Genomic DNA, 17,582 nt, shown 5'->3' with positions numbered 1-17,582 from the left:
AAACCTGGGGTTGATGTTCAATAGGGTTGAAATCAGAGCTCTATAGCAGGAAATCTTCAACCCATGTATCTTCATGGCACAGGTTTGGATCAAGTGAATGGAAAATATTATGCTACAACATTCAAAGACCGACAGACCAATTGTTCAAGTCAAACCGGGACTTTGTTCAACTGTAAAATAAATTCAGCACATGGAACATCTGATCCTGAGGAATCGACACATAACCTGTGGTGAAATTATATTTGCATTCATATTTCACTTCTTGAACTATATTTGCATATTCTTGAAATTAAAAATTCAACGTTTTTTTTTCTTTATTTTAAATATATTCAACATTGTACATTAATACAGAAGAGATGCAAACTATGAAAGAAAGCATATAGAATTATGTACAAAACAAAAACATGTTAAACAACCCAGAATATGTTTTAAATTTTAAATTGGGCAAAAGTATCTACATTTAGCTTTGATGACAGTTTGGCAAAGTCATCGCATTCGCTCATTAGATTTAAGACGTCGTCACGTGAATGGTTTTCAGTTCACAGGTGTGCCTTGAGTTCCTTTGTGATATTTCACAAAAAAGATGAGTAAAGAGTCAATAGCCCTATAAGTTCTACTACAACTACTGTAGGAATCCAAATGAAGAGAAGAAACTCTTAAGTAAAAAGACAGTTCATCATTACTTAAAAAATATAAAAGGTCAATCAATCCGAAAATTCTCAAGAATTTACATTTTAATCTCTAAGTGCAGTCTTCAAAACCCTTAATCGCTATAATGAAACAGGCTCTCATGAGGACCGTCCCAGGAAATGAAAAAAGATCAAGAGCTACCTCTGCTGCAGAGGATAAAGTCATCACAAGTACCAGCTTTCCGAAAGTGCTGATTTACATAAACGCTTCTCTGAGTTCAAGTGGCAGACGTGGTGAGAATATTCCAAGATATTTCAACATCCACTTTTCAGAGGAGAACTGAACTGAAGCAAACGCATATACTCCAAAATATATACTCCGTATACACACACACCAAAAGGGGGGTGTAATACAAAGGGGTCTATAAATAAAAGCATGCATCAGCGTTTTCTCTGTCTGGTTCTTCTCAGTCTCTGAGGACTCGCACGCTTCTCTCCGTCTTTCCCCTCGTCCCTTCTCCGTCCCCTACATGTCACTTTTGTCGTCTCCACTCTTGCCTCAGCCTCTTCCTGCGACTCGTCTCCTCGCTCTTTCACGTGGGCCGCTCTGTGCCTGTCTCTTTGTAGATGAGACGTGATGACAGTCACGTGTTCCTCCTTGATCGGTTTCGTGTCATGGTTCTTCGGCAGCCCTGCAGGCTCCCCGGGACACGGGGGAGAGCCTGGTTGGGGCCTGCGGGTCGGCGAGGCGGTGTGAGCGGCGGGACAGATGTGCTGGTTCAAACAGCTGGAGCACAAAGGTGAGACGGGTAAACAGACCTGCTGACCAAATCCCACCAACAACCAGTTTATCTCACACCACAGATCCCTAGAGAGAAGAAAAAAAGAAAGAAAGAAAGAAAGAGGTTATTTTACAAGATGACAAAAAAGAGCAAATCTCCAAAAAAGAAAACAATGTAATTGTAAGCCCATGTTTCTCTCAAGGTTTCCTCCACCTCCTAAAAAGCTCCAGGTGTAAAGTGAATGAGTGTGTGCATATGTGTGTGTAAATGTGTGTGTGAGAATGTGTGTGTATATGTGTGCATGTTGCTTGTGTTGCAGTTCTGGATTTTATTCCTGCATCTCGATTTCTGACTGAAAATGAATGAATGAACATCTTAATGCTCTCGGGTTCCTCAGATACCTCGGGAGCCACTCCTCCAGCGCTCGACGGGTTTCCTCCGGGTTCTTGGTGGAGCTCGAAGTCCATCCCAGTCTGTTAGAGATCCGGTGAACGTGCGTGTCCACTCCTGAAATACAAATGTCAAGAATGAACTACAAGTCCACGCCATTCCCCTGATCGAGAATGTACTGACGTCCTGCTCACCGATTCCTGAGACCCGTTTCCAGGCAATGGCCATGGCCAGGTGCGCCATCTTAGGGCCGACACCAGGAAGACGCATTAAACCCTCTAGCGTGTCGGGGATGTCGCCTCCGTACTCACAGTGGATCATCTCTGTCGCCTCTTTCAGGTACTTCACCTTAGTCTGTATACATGTGTTTGTGTATTTTCAAATACATACAATGCATAAAGATTCAACAGGCATGTTTCCTGCAACACCAGAGAAAATAATACCCTAGACCAAATTTACACCAACATACCGGATGCTTACAAAGCTACCACTCTGCAACTGGCTACTGGACTTTCTGACCAAGAGGCCCCAGAATGTTCAGGCAGAATACCACTGCTTTTCCACCCTCATATTTAGTACTTGAGTACCACAAGGCTATATGCTGAGTCCATTTCTCTACTCCCTATTCACCCACGACTGCAATCCGGTATATGTTTCCAACATTATCAAGTTTGCAGATGACACCATGGTGATCAGACTCGATTAGTCAGCCAACAAGGAGGTGAACCGCCTGGCTGCATGACAACCACCTGACAACAACCTGCTGCTCAACACCAAAAAGGACCTCATCACAGACTTCAGGAAAGAGAAAGGCAGCAAACACGCACCCACCCATATCAATGAAGCAGGATGGAAACTGCTCTCTATGGAAACTGCTCTGTAACAGTCCGGAAAGCGCTGCAGAGGGTGGTGAGAACTGAACGCATTGTGGGAACTCCAAAAGACTGTTGACATTTACAGGAACCGCTGTTTTAGGAAAGCTTACAACATCAAAAAGGACTTCTTTCACCCTGCCCATAGACTGTTTGCCCTTCTGCCCTCTGGGAGGTGCTACAGGAGCCTCCAGACCAAGACAAGCAGGTTCAGGAACAGTTTTTTCCCCACAGGAGTTTCCCTGCTGAACACCAAATTCAAATTCAAGGGAAGGGAAAATGTTATGCTACAAAGGCATCGTATACAATTGTGTGCCTCTGACTTTGGAGAAAAAACATCTATGGCTTGGAAAGTCCCAATACTTTCATCAATATAGTATATATTACCTTCCAGAAGCCAACAGGGTAGATCAGTTGGCCCAGTTTGTCCTTGTCCATGTTGAGGATGGAGGTCACGCTGAGGTCGTTTGCACGCAGTCGCTCCATGGCTGCAGCCGTCACCTGATCCTTCGTCTGACTAGACAACATCAGAGAAACCAACACCTGGTAACGCATCACCTGAAGAGCGATAGAAAGTGAGAAAGGTATAAGGATACATTCGTGGGAAAACTCCAGCTCCCGAATGCTCAATGGCTTCTCCTTCACCTCTGGTGGAGCCTGGGGGTCGTAGCACTTCTCTGCCCCCATTCTGTCCACCGGAGCGTCCCGTCCACGCCGCATCTCCCTGATGAAGGACAGCTGCCTCCTCCAAAAAGGCGGCTCCCAGCGCTCTTTCTTGATGCAGGTCCCCGCCTCGTCTTCATACTCGATCTTTGTGTGGGCCCTCCTCAAGGTGCGTGGTGGAGGGGTGTGGCCATCCCCAGGTTTTTCCTTGGGCTCTACTAAATTACAAAAAACACACTCATGTGGTCTTATGGTGGTGCACAGTGAGGCTGATACATTACACAAAGCACCACATCTGGTGGGGTATCAAGGTAATGAAATTCTTAATAATAATAACTTTTTGTGAATTATTGCTTTTTACATCACTAAATATTATGGCTGTAACGGTACACGTATTTATAGCTACAGCAACAGGACTTTCAGCTCGGTGAACATGTGTACAGAAAACAATCCTGTTTATGTGTGGAACATAGTTACAATCCGAGTTCCCTCAGGAATGTATTAAGTGGCGGACTGCAAGTTCGTTTAGCCTCGGCTTTGAAATTTGAGTGTAGTGTCACTGTTTATTTTTGTTTTTAAATTATAATTATGAAACTTGAAAACCTACACAACAATGTTGAGTTGGCATAACTAGAGTTAGCGCAGTGTCACTGTGTCTGCTCACTCCGTACAGGAAATACAATGTGTAGTGCATCGTAAAACTCAGATTTACGTTTTGCACAATCGCAAATCGTTGCCACATTCGTTTTATTTTTACAATCTAGCACAGGGGTGGTCAACCCGCGGCTCGCAAGCTGCATGCGGCTCTTTGGCTGGTTTCATGCGGCTCTTACGTTCATATCGATTTGTGTGTGTTTGATTTTTAATGTGCGTGTTCGCTTTGCTTAAGTTCAATACGGTATTTTTAAGACTTAAATGAGCTTGCCCCTACTGGGAAACTTTGCAGTATATCAGACCTTGGCATGAGGCCAATCATAAATTACAGGGATGCACCGAGAATTTTCGGAAATCCCTAAATCACAGAAACAACACGGCAGAAACACAATTGTAATGACGCAATAAAAAAGCGCAGCAGCACACGGTTATCTGGATAAGAGCCACATGTCTGCGGTGTGTGGAGAGCGATTTGCAAAACATGCAATGCTGAAATTTCAAGAGGGGGTGTATCTGCAAAGAGTTTCTCCAAGTCGGGTTTAATTTATCACCTGAAATCCAAACATCCCGATTGCCTTCTAAATATGAGAAGAACGCAGCGCAGAAAAGTAAAGTCAATCCGAGCATGCGCACTCCGTCTGTAGAGGACGCTTTTGAAAAGGCAGAAAAGTTTTCCAGTGATGGTGCAGAGGCAAAAGGCATAACACAAAAAATTATGGATTTCATTGCCTTTTGAATTGAATTTTCATTTCGGTGCATCCCTAAAATATTATCGTTGGTGTGGCCCTCTGAAGGAATGCCAAAAGTCCCACTAAGTAACATGCACAGTAAAAGAAAAACGCTATTGTAAATTATTATATTTTTGTTTGTGGACTTGGTTAAACAGAGTTTGTGTGTGTGTGTGTGTGTGTGAGACAGTGCACACAATTCATTGTTGAAAATGACTGTCCTGTGGTCTTAGAACTGTAGGAGTCCATTTCTGTCATTATGTTGGTGTGTGACATTTACAATAAATCTGGCTGAGCAGAGGTGTGTGTGTGTGTGTGTGTGTGCGTGTGTGTATGTGTGTGTTTGTAAGAGGAAGGGATGGGTGATGTTCATGTGTGCCCATGTGTATGATGTGGCTCTTTGCGGGAACACAGTGAAAAATGTGGCTCTCGGTCTCTGACTGGTTTACACCCCTGATCTAGTGATATGGATTCTTTAGCTTTTTATGTCCAGCTTCAAGAATTTCTTCAAAAAGGAGAAAATCCTCACAATTCAGCATATCGAGGAAGTGAACGAATAAAGGAGGAATGAAGACATTTGTTAAAGTCTGCTGAAATAATCAGAACAGTTCAGTAGATTATGTCTTTAGAAAATTAAATATCAAATTTAAAACACACACACACACACACACACACACACACACACATCTGTACTACAGAAATGGGGTCAAACTATTTAACTATTTTTTCTATTTAATTAATTGTATTTAATCAATTTAATTAATTACTCAATTTAGTCAATATTATAAAGTGTATTGCATTTATTTTAATTATTTTATTTGTAAAAAATATGATTAAATATTCTTTTAAGTATTATTTAACCAAGCATTTAATTTAAAATAGTTGTTAAAAAATGTTTCAAAAATGTATATAATAATAAACTGCGTTAATAAGAAACGACAAGCAACTCAACCTGTGACGGTCAACTTCTGTAAACCACTGTGTCCATGTGGCGCCCCCTGCAGGTCACAAATGGCACGTTCCTCGTCCGGTTCTTCTTTAATCCCGGTAGAAGTTTCCTCCGTCATCCTGCGTGTCAGTCTCCGGATTCCTCTTCCTGCTGAAGAGGTTTTATCCGCGGTGTCGGCGTGTGAAATCCCTGACACGACGTTTCTCACATTCCCGAAATAACGCGAGCTGCTTTTCATGTTTATTTTTAATTTTTTTACGATTTTATTCCGCAAGTATTCACGCGTGTCTGAGTCGCGCATGCGCAAAACAGCACGGATGCGTCTGTTTGGAAGAACCGGAAGTGGATCAGTTTATTTGTGTAAAAACTCAAAAAATAATTAAATATTAATAATTAATATTTATTAAATTATTTATTTGATCAGAATTCGTGTGAGTTTGGCTAAGAGACAGATAGAGCGCTAAACTGTGGAAAATAATAAACTTAATTTTTTAATAACTTTTATTTTATTTTATATATCATAATATTATATAATATACATATTATATTATTATATAATTATACATATTATATTATGTATATAATTATACATATTATATTATATATTATATATTATTATTATTATTATTATTATTATTATTATTATTATTATTTTGATATATAAAATAAAAAAGTTTAAAAAAATATAAGAAAAATTCTTTCTACCCGCTCTCAAATTCTACACGTTTAATGTAAAAAAAAAAAAAACGTTGGATGTGGCTTAAAGCGTTTCTGAAAAACTCATAAAACACATAAATAATAACACATACTATGTACGGACAAGCAGATGAGTCCAAAATATGACCGTATCGGGTTTAATAAAGCATTTTTTTTACCCACAGAAAAAAAACCCAACGTGGCTTAGGGTCAATTCAACCAAGTAGTTTGTTTGTACACAAAATGCTTTATTATTATTGTGTTTACTGAATTTGGTCTTTTAAAAACGCAGTCTTATCGCATTAAGTATTAAAGAGTAACGCAGTAGATCAGAGCGCTGCATCACACAGGATCTCATACAGTGAGAATAAACGTATCACTAAAGCAAGAAACCCAATGAACACGATTCGACACGTCTCCTTTCACTGGAGCCACAACTGCACCTACATCATCTCCAGCAGAAGCAGATATTCACCTCATCACATCACCCCGGGGTTTCCTGTGCATTTTTCCAGTGCATTTCCTGGAGATTTGAAATGTAGGAAAATTATAATTGTATTTATATTGTATTTATTATAAATGGTTCATGAAGAAGTGTAACAACTGCTTAGTGAAAAGTCCGTCTTGTACATTTCTGCTCTTCTGTCTGTCATTGTGGAATAAAAAAACAGCTATTAAATCCGCACGAATATATTGGAGCTTGTGCAGTTTGCTACAGATGCGGGTTGCGAGCTCTGACTAGTGCGCTCTCTGACCGGCCAATCAGAGGATGTGAAAATGCTGAGGTTATCGGTCGCCTGCTAGACGGCCTCTGACTGACACAAATTACAATCTGATTGGTTAAAGCAACATCTTCAAGCAGCATGGACTTGAATATTAAAAAAGCCACGTAAACACGTAACGGCACGGCTGAAATCTGATTACATAGAAATTCCAACGTAAATAAACACTCGGTGGGGCAGCAGCAGCCCTGATGGCCCGCCACTGATATATATTAAATTACAAACAAGATAAAATTCTACTTTCTGACAAAAATCTACACAATCTGGTCTTCTTTTACATTTTTTTTATATAAAACTACATTTCCCATGACGGAAATGGACTCCGGAAGTTGAATTGCGGAAGTCGAAGTAATTATTATTTTTTTAATCGATATGAAATATTTTTCACGATATAATAAATTCACGATAAAATTACAAAACATTAAAATCGACACACCGAAGGGTTTAAATAAAATACAATATAATGGATACCAAATTTATTGAACAATTAACGCATGTAGGAAAATGATAAATAAATATAATACAATATCGCATTTATATTGTTTTATTTTGGTACTTACATATTTTTTATATTCAAACAAATATGTAATAATAATAAAAAAAAAAAATAAGTAATTTCTATTAAAACAACGGTGAACTAGGATAGGAACCGGAAGTGCAGGTTGGAGTTGTTAAACAGGACTTCCGGTTGGGGTAGGGGCCGGTCGGGTGTTTATTTTGGGGTGTTTTTGTGATCTGCACGGCCTGGACACATAAAAATGTATTAAATGTGGACGGATTTGGAGTTTTAAAAGGTCCAGCGTTTCTCCTGGGACATCTTGATGAACCATCTTCTGTATTTCACCACCGCGCGGTGAGAAATGTTCAGTGTTGTTTTTTTGTTGCATGTTTATTTATTGTTTATTTGTTTACTGCTTGTTTATTTGATTTATAAAAACCCGTTATTGAGGCATTGGGTGACTGATGTTTAAACCTGTATTAAAGTCAGATTTAAATATTATTGCGAGCAAAACAAACAAACACCTACATTTCAGACATTTTGCATGAATGCATTAAATTCCTAAATGTATATCAAACTCCGGATAAATAAATAAACTGCAACTCAAATCTTTTACATTTGAATTAAAAATGTCTAATTTATAAATAAGTAGTTTGTGATTTACACGATCACTAATTGCACACGTGACATCAGATCTCTCGCCTAGTGCATGAATAATAACCCGAAGCCACGCCCACAAGCTCACATGGCCCCTCCCCCTGTATCACATTTTTCTTTCTTTCTTTCTTTCTTTTTTTCTTTTACTATAATTTTTCAACCTTTCAGCGTATTAAAAGGTATAAATGTCTGCTGACTTTTTGAGCATCACATCCCACATTTAGTCCCAATTTGCTCTTCTAATTCCCTCCACTCTTCTGGGAAGATGTTCCACTAGATTTTGGAGTGTGCTTGTGGAGATGTTTGTTCATCAGCCACAAGGGTCTTAGTAAAACCAGGTACCGATAGACAGAAATGATACAAGACATGGCCTGGGGGTGTAGTCAGCATGAAAAACTCCATCCTAAAGGTGTTCATTTAGGTTGGAGCTCTAAAGCAGGAGATCTTCCAACCCATGTAAGGTAGATCTTCATGGTGTTGGTGTTGTGCACAGGAGTATGGTCATGCTGGAACAGGTTTTGGGTCTCCTAGTGCAAGTGAAGGAAGAATTTCATGCTACATCATCCAAAGAAGTCCTACACAACTTCAAGTCCTACACTGTTGGCCTCCTACTTTGTGGTCAAAGTTTGAAGAAGAAAAACATGGATGTAAAAAACATCAGGAGGCGCTAATGTGAAATATTTCTGAAAGAGAATCCGGTCAGGTTGATTGTATTAGAAGTTTAGACGTGTCCATATCTTCTTTGTTTTCAGATCCTCTTGAAGTCTACCTGAACGTTGGGATCATGAACAAACAGCCCAGCAAGGAATCTTCTCTGAAGGACAAGCTGAAGGGTGTGTTTGGACTCACTCCACGCATCCCCACCAAACAGAATGAGAGCAGGCCTTCAGAGATCATCATCACCTACGACATCCTGAAGGTCAGAGAACTGAAGTTCCACCTTTTGATGGGAAAAATGGTGAAGGAGATGGAAAGTTCTGCAATATGTGTGTGTGTGTGTGTGTGTGTGTGTGTGTGTGTGTGTGTGTGTGTGTAGGAGCTAGCTCCAGAGTGCGGGTTGAGTAACAGAATCCGGGTCATCAACCACGTCTGTGACCTCGCCAAGTCCAAGAAGTTTGAGGAGGTGAGATTCCATAACTCCACTGAGGGTCATGTTCCTCAAAAAGAGGCATGTCTGATAGCTCTCATGATGGTGGATGTGTCTTTCTGCCCACACCTGACCTAAAAAATTTACACATGGTGTAAAATCCTCTCAGGTTAGCTCATGTTAGCAAGGATTAGCATAAATATGGTGTAAATCCTCTCATGCTAGCAAGGATTAGCATGAATATGGTGTAAATCCTCTCAGATTAGCTCATGTTAGCAAGGATTAGCATGAATATGGTGTAAATCCTGTCAGGTTAGCTCATGTTAGCTAGATATTGTTAGCTAGGTGTGTGTAATGGATGCTCATATGTATTGGCACCTTGTATGTGGTTAGAATGCTGTGGAGGCGTTATGGAGGGCGGTGGAGGACATGATGCAGCCTGAACAACCACCTGAAGCTCGACACGCGGTGCTTCTGCTGCTCAGAGCTATAATTCAGGGACAGGTAACACACACACACACACACACACACACTATATATATATATATATATATATATATATATATATATATATATATATATATATATATATATATATATATATATATATAGTAGCTGGCAGCTCAACAGCATTACTGCGTGTGTGTGTGTGTGTGTGTGTGTGTGTGTGTGTGTGTGTGTAGGGGGAAAGACTGGGTCCTCTGCGGCGTACTTCTTTAAGATAATTTTAGATTACCAGCCGAGTAACGAGGACCTGCCTGAGAGGCTCGGGGTGTTTAAAGCACTCACAGAGAACGGAAAGGACGTCACCTACCTGGAGGATGAGATAGGTGGGTCACCATAGCAACCACCAAGGAAGACCCTAACAAAGACCTGTAATAACGTAACAATACCAACAAACACCTAGGAATACTCAAACAAACACCTGTAGCGCTATAGCAACACCATAGCAACCACCTACATCAACACCCTATCGACCCACTTGTGCCACAGTTGCAACAACCTACAACTTCATAGCAACCACCTAGCTACACTCTAGCAAATACATGTTAAACCCCCAACAACCACCATGTTACCACCTGTAACATGATCAACACCCTATCCACCACTTGTACTTCCTTTGCAACTACCCGCAACTCCATAGCAACCAAGTTAACACCATAGTGACACCCTAACTAATACTTGGAATACCGTATCGATCACCTAAACCACCATAGCAACCGCCTAGCAACACTTTAGTAACCGTATGGTTATCATACTATCCACTTAGCAACCAGCTAGAGTGTCATGGCAACCACCTGGAACACAATATTAACCACTTGACAATCATTGTGTGTCATGAACTTGAAATGGTGCGTGTGTGTTTGTGTGTGTGTGTGCGCACTTCACAGCTCCTTTCGTGGTGGTTTGGATGGAAACGGGTTTGACTGCTGATTTCTTGCACGTTCTGGTCAACCTGGTCAAGTTCAACTCCTGCTACCTGGATCAGAACGTCTCACTGATGGTGCAGTAAGTGTCTGACACACACACACACACACAGGACATGAACACTGTGGTTCTGAATAAATACAGCATGTGTTTGTGTTACAGGAAAATCTGCTTGCTGTGTAACCGCACCACGTCCTCCACAGACATCGAGGTTCATTTCTATAATTATTAATTAAATACAGCATCTTTTATTTTTATGTTCTTTTCACTGGGATGAAACCCAGTTCTTCTATCGTGTGTGTGTGTGTGTGTGTGTGTGTGTGTGTGTGTGTGTGTGTGTGTGTGTGTGTGTTTTACAGGTAGCTCTGCAGGTGTTGGACGCGGTCGTGTGTTATAACTGTTTGCCGTCCGACTCCCTGACCGTCTTCATCATCACGCTGTGCCGAACGGTTAATGTGAAGGAGTTCTGCGAGTCCTGCTGGAAGGTCAGAGAGCTTCGTTGTGTATTAGCGGGTGGGGCTTCAGGGTGACGTGATGAAGTGCGATGGTGTGTTTTATTCCTCTTACGCCTCAGCTAACAATTACAGTTTATTTGTTTATTAGAGGATGACAAATTGAATCCATTTGTCCACATTAAAGTTGGTTCCTGTTCTCGCTTTGTTTCAGTCATTAGATTTTTTTTTTTGTTGTTTTTTCAATTTTCTCACACACAAATTTCGGAAAAACCTCCGACACTGGAGACCCCGTCCACAAATGCTGGATTGATATCTCCTTAAAAATAACTTCAAAACAATTGCATGCTTATTTTAATTGATTATCTTTAATAAGCCCTAACAACGACCTGGAACACCATAGCAACTGTCTGGCAACTATGACTAACGTCACGGCAACGACATGCAACTACCATGGCAATTATCTGTAATACTGTAGCAACTACATGCAACACCATTTACTGCTTTTCTTTTTTTTTTCTTTTTTTCTTTTAATTTTTTTACAATGGACACATGGTCTTAAAGCAGATTTACACAGATAAAGAGCTAATATGGTTGTGAAGAATGAAACGAAGATGTTGGAAAACCCTGTCACGCTGGAGACTCCTTTCCTTAATCTGTGGCTGAGCTGTTGTTATGGAAACGATAACATATTTTCTATGTGTAGCTGATGAGGAAGGTGTTGGGGACTCACCTGGGCCACAGCGCTATCTACACCATGTGCCGCATCATGGAGGAAAGGTGTGTGTGTGTGTGTGTGTGTGTGTGTGTGTGTGTGTGTGTGTGTGTGTGTGTGTGCACTAAATTGTAGCGTAAATAAGAGCTCGAGTTGTTTGTCTCCCATCAAGTATTTGAAAGCGTTTAAGCCCCGCCCACTTCTGTTTTAACAGGGTGTATATGGAAGACGCCGCTCTGTTGAGAGGAGCCGTTTTCTTTGTCGGCATGGCGCTATGGGGCGCTCACAGACTCCCCACCCTCAAAAACACACCTACACTGGTGCTGCCTTCATTCTACAAGGTGTGTGTGCACGATTTTAATATTTAATATCTGTCCATTTAAGGTGTAACTAGTACACAACTTCTTTGACCTCTATGTGACCTCCAGGCTATGAACTGCGCTAACGAGGTGGTGTCCTACGAGATCGTCCTGTCCATCACGCGGCTGATAAAGAAGTACGGAAAAGAACTGCAAGTGGTCACCTGGGACATCCTGCTGGCCATCATAGAGAGACTTCTGCTGCAGATCCAGGTAACACACACACACACACACACACACGGTCATATACATTACAGATGTTTTAAAGTCATTTCATTTGAGTTCAAGTGTAAGTATGAAGTATGAAGTATGAAGTGTGTGTGTGTGTGTGTGTGTGTGTGTGTGTAGAACGCTGGCAGTCCTGAGCTCAAGTCGATTGTGTTTGAGTTGTTGAGCACGGTGGAAGAGCTCTACGAGCAGAACGACTACCACGGATCCACAGAACGCTTCTTCAGCCTGGTGGAAAAATGTGCTGAAAGAAGACCTGTAAGTAACTTTCTCTTTTACACACACACACACACACGGTCACTTGCACACAAGTGCTCATTTGCACTCAGTCAGTCAATCATTTATGGCTTGGTTGCTCAGTCAGTCAGTCAGTAGGTCCCTAAGTCAGTTAGTCATTCAGTCCGTCAAATTGTCATTTGTTTATTCATTCGGTCAAATGGTCCGCTGCTCATTTAGTTGGTTAATTGTTCAGCTGGTCAGTCAGTTGGTCATTCAGTCAGTCAATTAGTTAATTGTTTAGTCAGTCTGTCCCTCAGCCAGTCAGACAATTAGTCTGTTGCTCAGTCTTCAGTCAGTCGGTCGTTCAGTCGATTGCTCAGTTGGTCACTCAGTCAGTCGTTCAGACAGTCAGTCACTTGGTCAGTCAGTCGTTTACTTAGTTGTTTAGACAATTGGTCAGTCACTCAGTAAGTTGTTTAGACAGTCGGTTAGTTGCTTGGTCAGTCATTTAGATGGTCTGTCAGTCACTTGGTCAGTCGTTCAGACAATCATTTAGACAGTCGGTCAGTCACTCGGTCAGTAGTATAGACAGTCGGTTAGTCACTCGGTCAGTCGTTTAGACAGTCGGTCAGTCACTCGGTCAGTCGTATAGACAGTCGGTCAGTCACTTGGTCAGTCGTTTAGACAGTCGGTCAGTCGTTTAGTCAGTCATTAAGACAGTCGGTCAGTCACTCGGTCAGTCGTTTAGCCAGTCGTTTAGACACTCGGCCAGTCATTTAGACAGTCTGTCAGTCACTCGTCAGTCATTTAGACAGTCGTTCAGACACTCGGCCAGTCGTTTAGACAGTCGGTCAGTCACTCAGCCATTCAGTCGCTCTTTTAGTCAGTTGGTCATATAGTCAGTTGCACACTCAGTTGGTTGACTGAATAACTGAGCAACTGACTGAGCAACCAGCTGTCAGTCGGTCGTTCAGTCGATTGCTCGGTTGGTCACTCAGTCAGTCGTTTAGACAGTCAGTCACTTGGTCGGTCACCTGCTCAGTCACCCACTCGGTCAGTTAGTCGTTTAGAAAATTGGTCAGTCCCCCGGTGAGTCATTTAGACAGTTGTTTAGTCAATCATCATGTGTTTAGACAGTCGGTTGGTCGGTCAGTCGTTAAGACAGTCGGTTGGTCGGTCAGTCGCTAAGACGGTCGGTCGGTCGGTTAGTCAGTCGTTTAGACAGTCGGTCGGTCACTCAGTCAGTTGTTTAGACAGTCGGTCAGTCACTTGGTCTTTGTCAATCATTTAGTCAGTTGGTAATATAGTCAGTTGCACACTCAGGTTGACTGAATAACCAAACAACTGACTGAACAACCAGCTAACTGAGCAACTGACTATATGACCAACTGACTAAATGAGTGACTAAATGAGTGACTAAATGAGTGACTAAATGAGTGACTAAATGAGTGACTAAATGAGTGACTAAATGAGTGACTAAATGAGTGACTGAATAACCGAGCAACTGACTGAGCAGTCATTTAGTCCGTTGCTCAGTCAGTTGTATAATTGTTCAGTCTGCCAGTTGCTCAGTTGTTTAAACAGATGTTCCCTTATTTAATCAGTTGCTCAGTCAATCATTTAGTTGCTGGTTCGGTTGCTCGGTTATTCGGTCACACATCGATTGGTTGATTTCAGTAATTTAGCAAATCACTCAATCATTGATCCTGTCAGTAACTCTCTCAGTTGCTCTCTCCAGTCACATGGTTTCTCACAGTCTGTCAGCTGCTCACTCAGTCATCACTCAATCACTGTCATTCATTTATTCTCTCAATCACTCACTGAGTCAGGTTGTGTTAATAGTGTGTGTGTGTGTGTGTGTGTGTGTGTGTGTGTGTGTGTGTGTGTGTGTGTGTTTGTACGTTTTAGGATGCATCAGTTCTGACTCTAATCTCGTACCGAGCCCAGTCCATCCATCCCGCTAAAGACGGATGGATCCAGAGCCTCTATCGCCTCATGGAGAAATTCTTTAGGTCTGAAGTATTTAAATGGCACCGAATTCTTTCCTCATCGATGAGTTTTCTAATGGAATGCTGTAATTCCAAAACTTAAAGCAACGAACAATCCTGTTTGAGTGTTGTAGCTCATTAACATATTAGACCACGCCCACTTATAGGGATTACGCTTGCCGTTTTCAATTATTGGATGTCTTGTGTGATTCACTTATTCATTCTCTCTCTCTCTCTCTTTTTTTTTTTTACTCATTTGTCAGGAATGAGACGCGCAGCGTGATCAGGATCAAAGTGCTGCACATCCTCTCTTTCGTCCTCAGCACCAACAGGCAGCTCTACGAGGTTCTCAGAAAAAAAATGTTCTTTCGCTGTTCTGCTGTTTTTTTTAAGGCTCTGTTTATTTCATTAAATACTTACTAAGTGTGTGTGTGTGTGTGTGTGTGGTGCAGGAGGAGCTGATCGAGGTGGTGGTGTTGCCCCAGCTGGGACAGATCGCGGAGGACCGGGACCTGTCTGTGCGTAAACAGGCCACGCAGCTGCTGGTGGATCTCGCCGAGGGCTGCAACACACACCACTTCAACAGCCTGCTGGATATCATCGAGAAGGTCTCTCACACACACACACGTGGACACACACACACACACACGTGGACACGCGCATACACTCCTTATCATCAGCAGTGTTGTGTTCTAGAATCTGATTGGTCAGATGTCCATTAATTTGAATATATTTGTGTGTGTGTGTGTGTGTGTGTGTGTGTGTGTGTGTTGACTGTAGGTGGCGAGTCGTCCACTCTCGTGCTCTATAGACGGAGAGAGAGAGCTCCTGGCCGACTCTCCCATGGAGGACGTCAGAACTGCTGTATTGGGGCTGCTAGAGATTCTGCAGGTATACACACACACACACACACACACACACACACACACACACACACACACAGAATCTAACAGACTGTTCTTTATCATTGTCTTTTTCTATCCGTCTGTCTTTCTTTCTGTCCATCACGTTCTGTCCATCTCTCGGTTTATGCTATGTATTTCTCCATCTCTCTTTCACACACTCTATTTCTATTCCCTTTATTTCGGTGTGTGTGTGTGTGTGTGTGTGTGTGTGTGTGTGTGTGTGTGTGTGTGTGTGTGTGTCACTTTCTCTCTCTCTCTCTCTCTCTCTCTCTCTGTCCGTCTCTTTTATTCTATATTTATTTCACACTGTCCATTTTTTTGAGCATGTTCTTGTCTCTGTAAATCTGTATCTGTTTCTCTAACTGTGTGTGTGTGTGTGTGTGTGTGTGTGTGTGTGTGTGTGTGTGTGTGTGTGTGTTCAGAGTAAGCTCTACAGTCTGCCAGCCAGTCATGCGAGTCGAGTGTACGAGTTGTTGATCAGTCACCTGCAGCTGCACCACAAAAACAAGCACTGCTCCGCCCTCGCCAGCTCCATACGCCTGCAGGTCAGAGCTTTCAGAGGGTCACAGAGCATCATCATCATCGTTACCATGGAAACCTTCATTCATTTCCCAGTTTGAATTGATGGTGTGTGTTTCTTCCTCAGGTCTTTGATTTCTTGTTGTTGATGAGAGCTGATTCGCTGCACCGGCTGGGCGTGCCTAATAAAGACGGCTTCCTGCGCTTCAGCCCTTACTGCTACTGCGATGTGGGGTAATCTTACACACACACACACACACACACACACACACACTGTCTCACATGCACACATTGACTCGTTTGCACAAGAACGATCGTGTGTGTCCCCTTTTCCAGTGGGACAGAGAAACGAGAAACCGAGAAAAAGCCAGCAGGAAGCGTTTCTTCACCAACAGGAAGTCCCGCCCCTGCTGCACCGCCCACCTCGATTCGTACCGCCTGCCTGCCCTACAGCCTGGCGTTCAGTGTGCTGCTGCAGTGTCTAAAGATGGTACACACACACACACGTGGACACACACACACACACGCGCACACACACACTGTCATGTTTTTGTTTGCAGGAAACAGACTGGAAGGTTTTGAAGCTGGTTCTGGATAAGATGCCGTGGATGCTGCAGTATAAAGTTTTGCTCCTCACGTCACCGTGCAGCGTAGACCAGCTGTGCTCTACCCTCTGCTCTATGGTACACACACACACACACACACACACACACACACACTCTATATACAGCTCTCATAATAATAATAGTAACACGTATCTGTGTGTAAAACATATCCAAACTCCTTGTGTGTGTTTGTGTGCGTGTGCAGGTGACGGATCGTCTGATCTCTGAGAGGTTAAAGCGAACTCCAGATGGTTTCTCTCGCACTGATGTTCAGCTGGCTGTGGTTCCTGTTCTGACTGCCCTCACGTCCTATCACTCTTATTTAGAACAGTCCAGACAAGTAACACACACACACTCACACCCCGTCAAATACATATACACTGTTGCACACACAAAGACAATGACAACAACTTATAGCAAGTGTTATATATTTGTATTGAAGTGATCTGATTGGTCAAAGGAATTAAACCCAATTGTCCCTGTGAACGAGAAAAATCTAATCTCTCTCTCTCTCTCTCTCTATCTCTCTCTCTCTCTCTCTCTCAGAGGGAGCTGGTGCAGTGTTTGGAGACAGGTTTGATCTATCGCTGTGCGAAACAGTGTGTTGTAGCTCTGACCATGTGTACGGTGGAGATGCCTGACATCATGATCAAACTTCTGCCCGCCCTCATCGTCAAGCTCACACACATCTCGGCAACCGTCGCCATGGCATCGCCCATGCTCGAGTTCCTGTCCAGTGAGTGACGAGGGTCTGGCCGTGTGTGTGTGTGTGTGTG

At 42.4% G+C, this 17,582-nt stretch overlaps 2 protein-coding genes across 3 annotated transcripts in view; one reads left to right on the top strand and one right to left on the bottom strand.

The window, feature by feature from the left end:
- Window positions 1-163: 163 nt before the first annotated feature.
- nthl1 (nth-like DNA glycosylase 1) lies at window positions 164-5,983 on the bottom strand. 2 transcript variants are annotated; one of them, XM_046838015.1, is made up of 6 exons: window positions 5,671-5,983; window positions 3,319-3,554; window positions 3,061-3,231; window positions 1,996-2,155; window positions 1,813-1,918; window positions 164-1,497 (listed from the first exon to the last, which is right to left on the bottom strand). In XM_046838015.1, exons 1-6 carry the CDS (start codon window positions 5,966-5,968, stop codon window positions 1,071-1,073), a joined length of 1,398 nt encoding a protein of 465 aa, XP_046693971.1. In that variant the 5' UTR covers window positions 5,969-5,983; the 3' UTR covers window positions 164-1,070. The 2 variants fall into 2 exon arrangements, with proteins under 2 accessions (XP_046693971.1, XP_046693972.1); XM_046838016.1 differs by having other exon boundaries at window positions 3,319-3,551.
- A 1,825-nt stretch (window positions 5,984-7,808) lies between these two features.
- The window catches only part of tsc2 (TSC complex subunit 2), a 32,054-nt gene continuing 22,280 nt past the window's right edge, over window positions 7,809-17,582 (top strand). The window contains 23 exon segments of the mRNA XM_046837925.1: window positions 7,809-7,998; window positions 9,054-9,220; window positions 9,338-9,424; window positions 9,782-9,892; window positions 10,072-10,093; window positions 10,096-10,218; window positions 10,780-10,897; window positions 10,979-11,027; window positions 11,176-11,301; window positions 11,975-12,048; window positions 12,198-12,324; window positions 12,412-12,555; window positions 12,691-12,828; window positions 14,698-14,801; window positions 15,041-15,122; window positions 15,230-15,385; window positions 15,558-15,668; window positions 16,105-16,227; window positions 16,329-16,435; window positions 16,538-16,691; window positions 16,762-16,884; window positions 17,012-17,146; window positions 17,353-17,542. Of these exon segments, the coding sequence (XP_046693881.1) occupies window positions 9,086-9,220; window positions 9,338-9,424; window positions 9,782-9,892; window positions 10,072-10,093; window positions 10,096-10,218; window positions 10,780-10,897; window positions 10,979-11,027; window positions 11,176-11,301; window positions 11,975-12,048; window positions 12,198-12,324; window positions 12,412-12,555; window positions 12,691-12,828; window positions 14,698-14,801; window positions 15,041-15,122; window positions 15,230-15,385; window positions 15,558-15,668; window positions 16,105-16,227; window positions 16,329-16,435; window positions 16,538-16,691; window positions 16,762-16,884; window positions 17,012-17,146; window positions 17,353-17,542 (2,539 nt within the window). The 5' untranslated portion in view covers window positions 7,809-7,998; window positions 9,054-9,085.

This window comes from Silurus meridionalis, chromosome 24 (assembly GCF_014805685.1).
Source record: "Silurus meridionalis isolate SWU-2019-XX chromosome 24, ASM1480568v1, whole genome shotgun sequence".
In the NCBI taxonomy this organism is placed as follows: domain Eukaryota; kingdom Metazoa; phylum Chordata; class Actinopteri; order Siluriformes; family Siluridae; genus Silurus; species Silurus meridionalis.
Note: the sequence above shows the minus strand (reverse complement) of the source record. Positions and strands in the feature narration are given on the sequence as shown.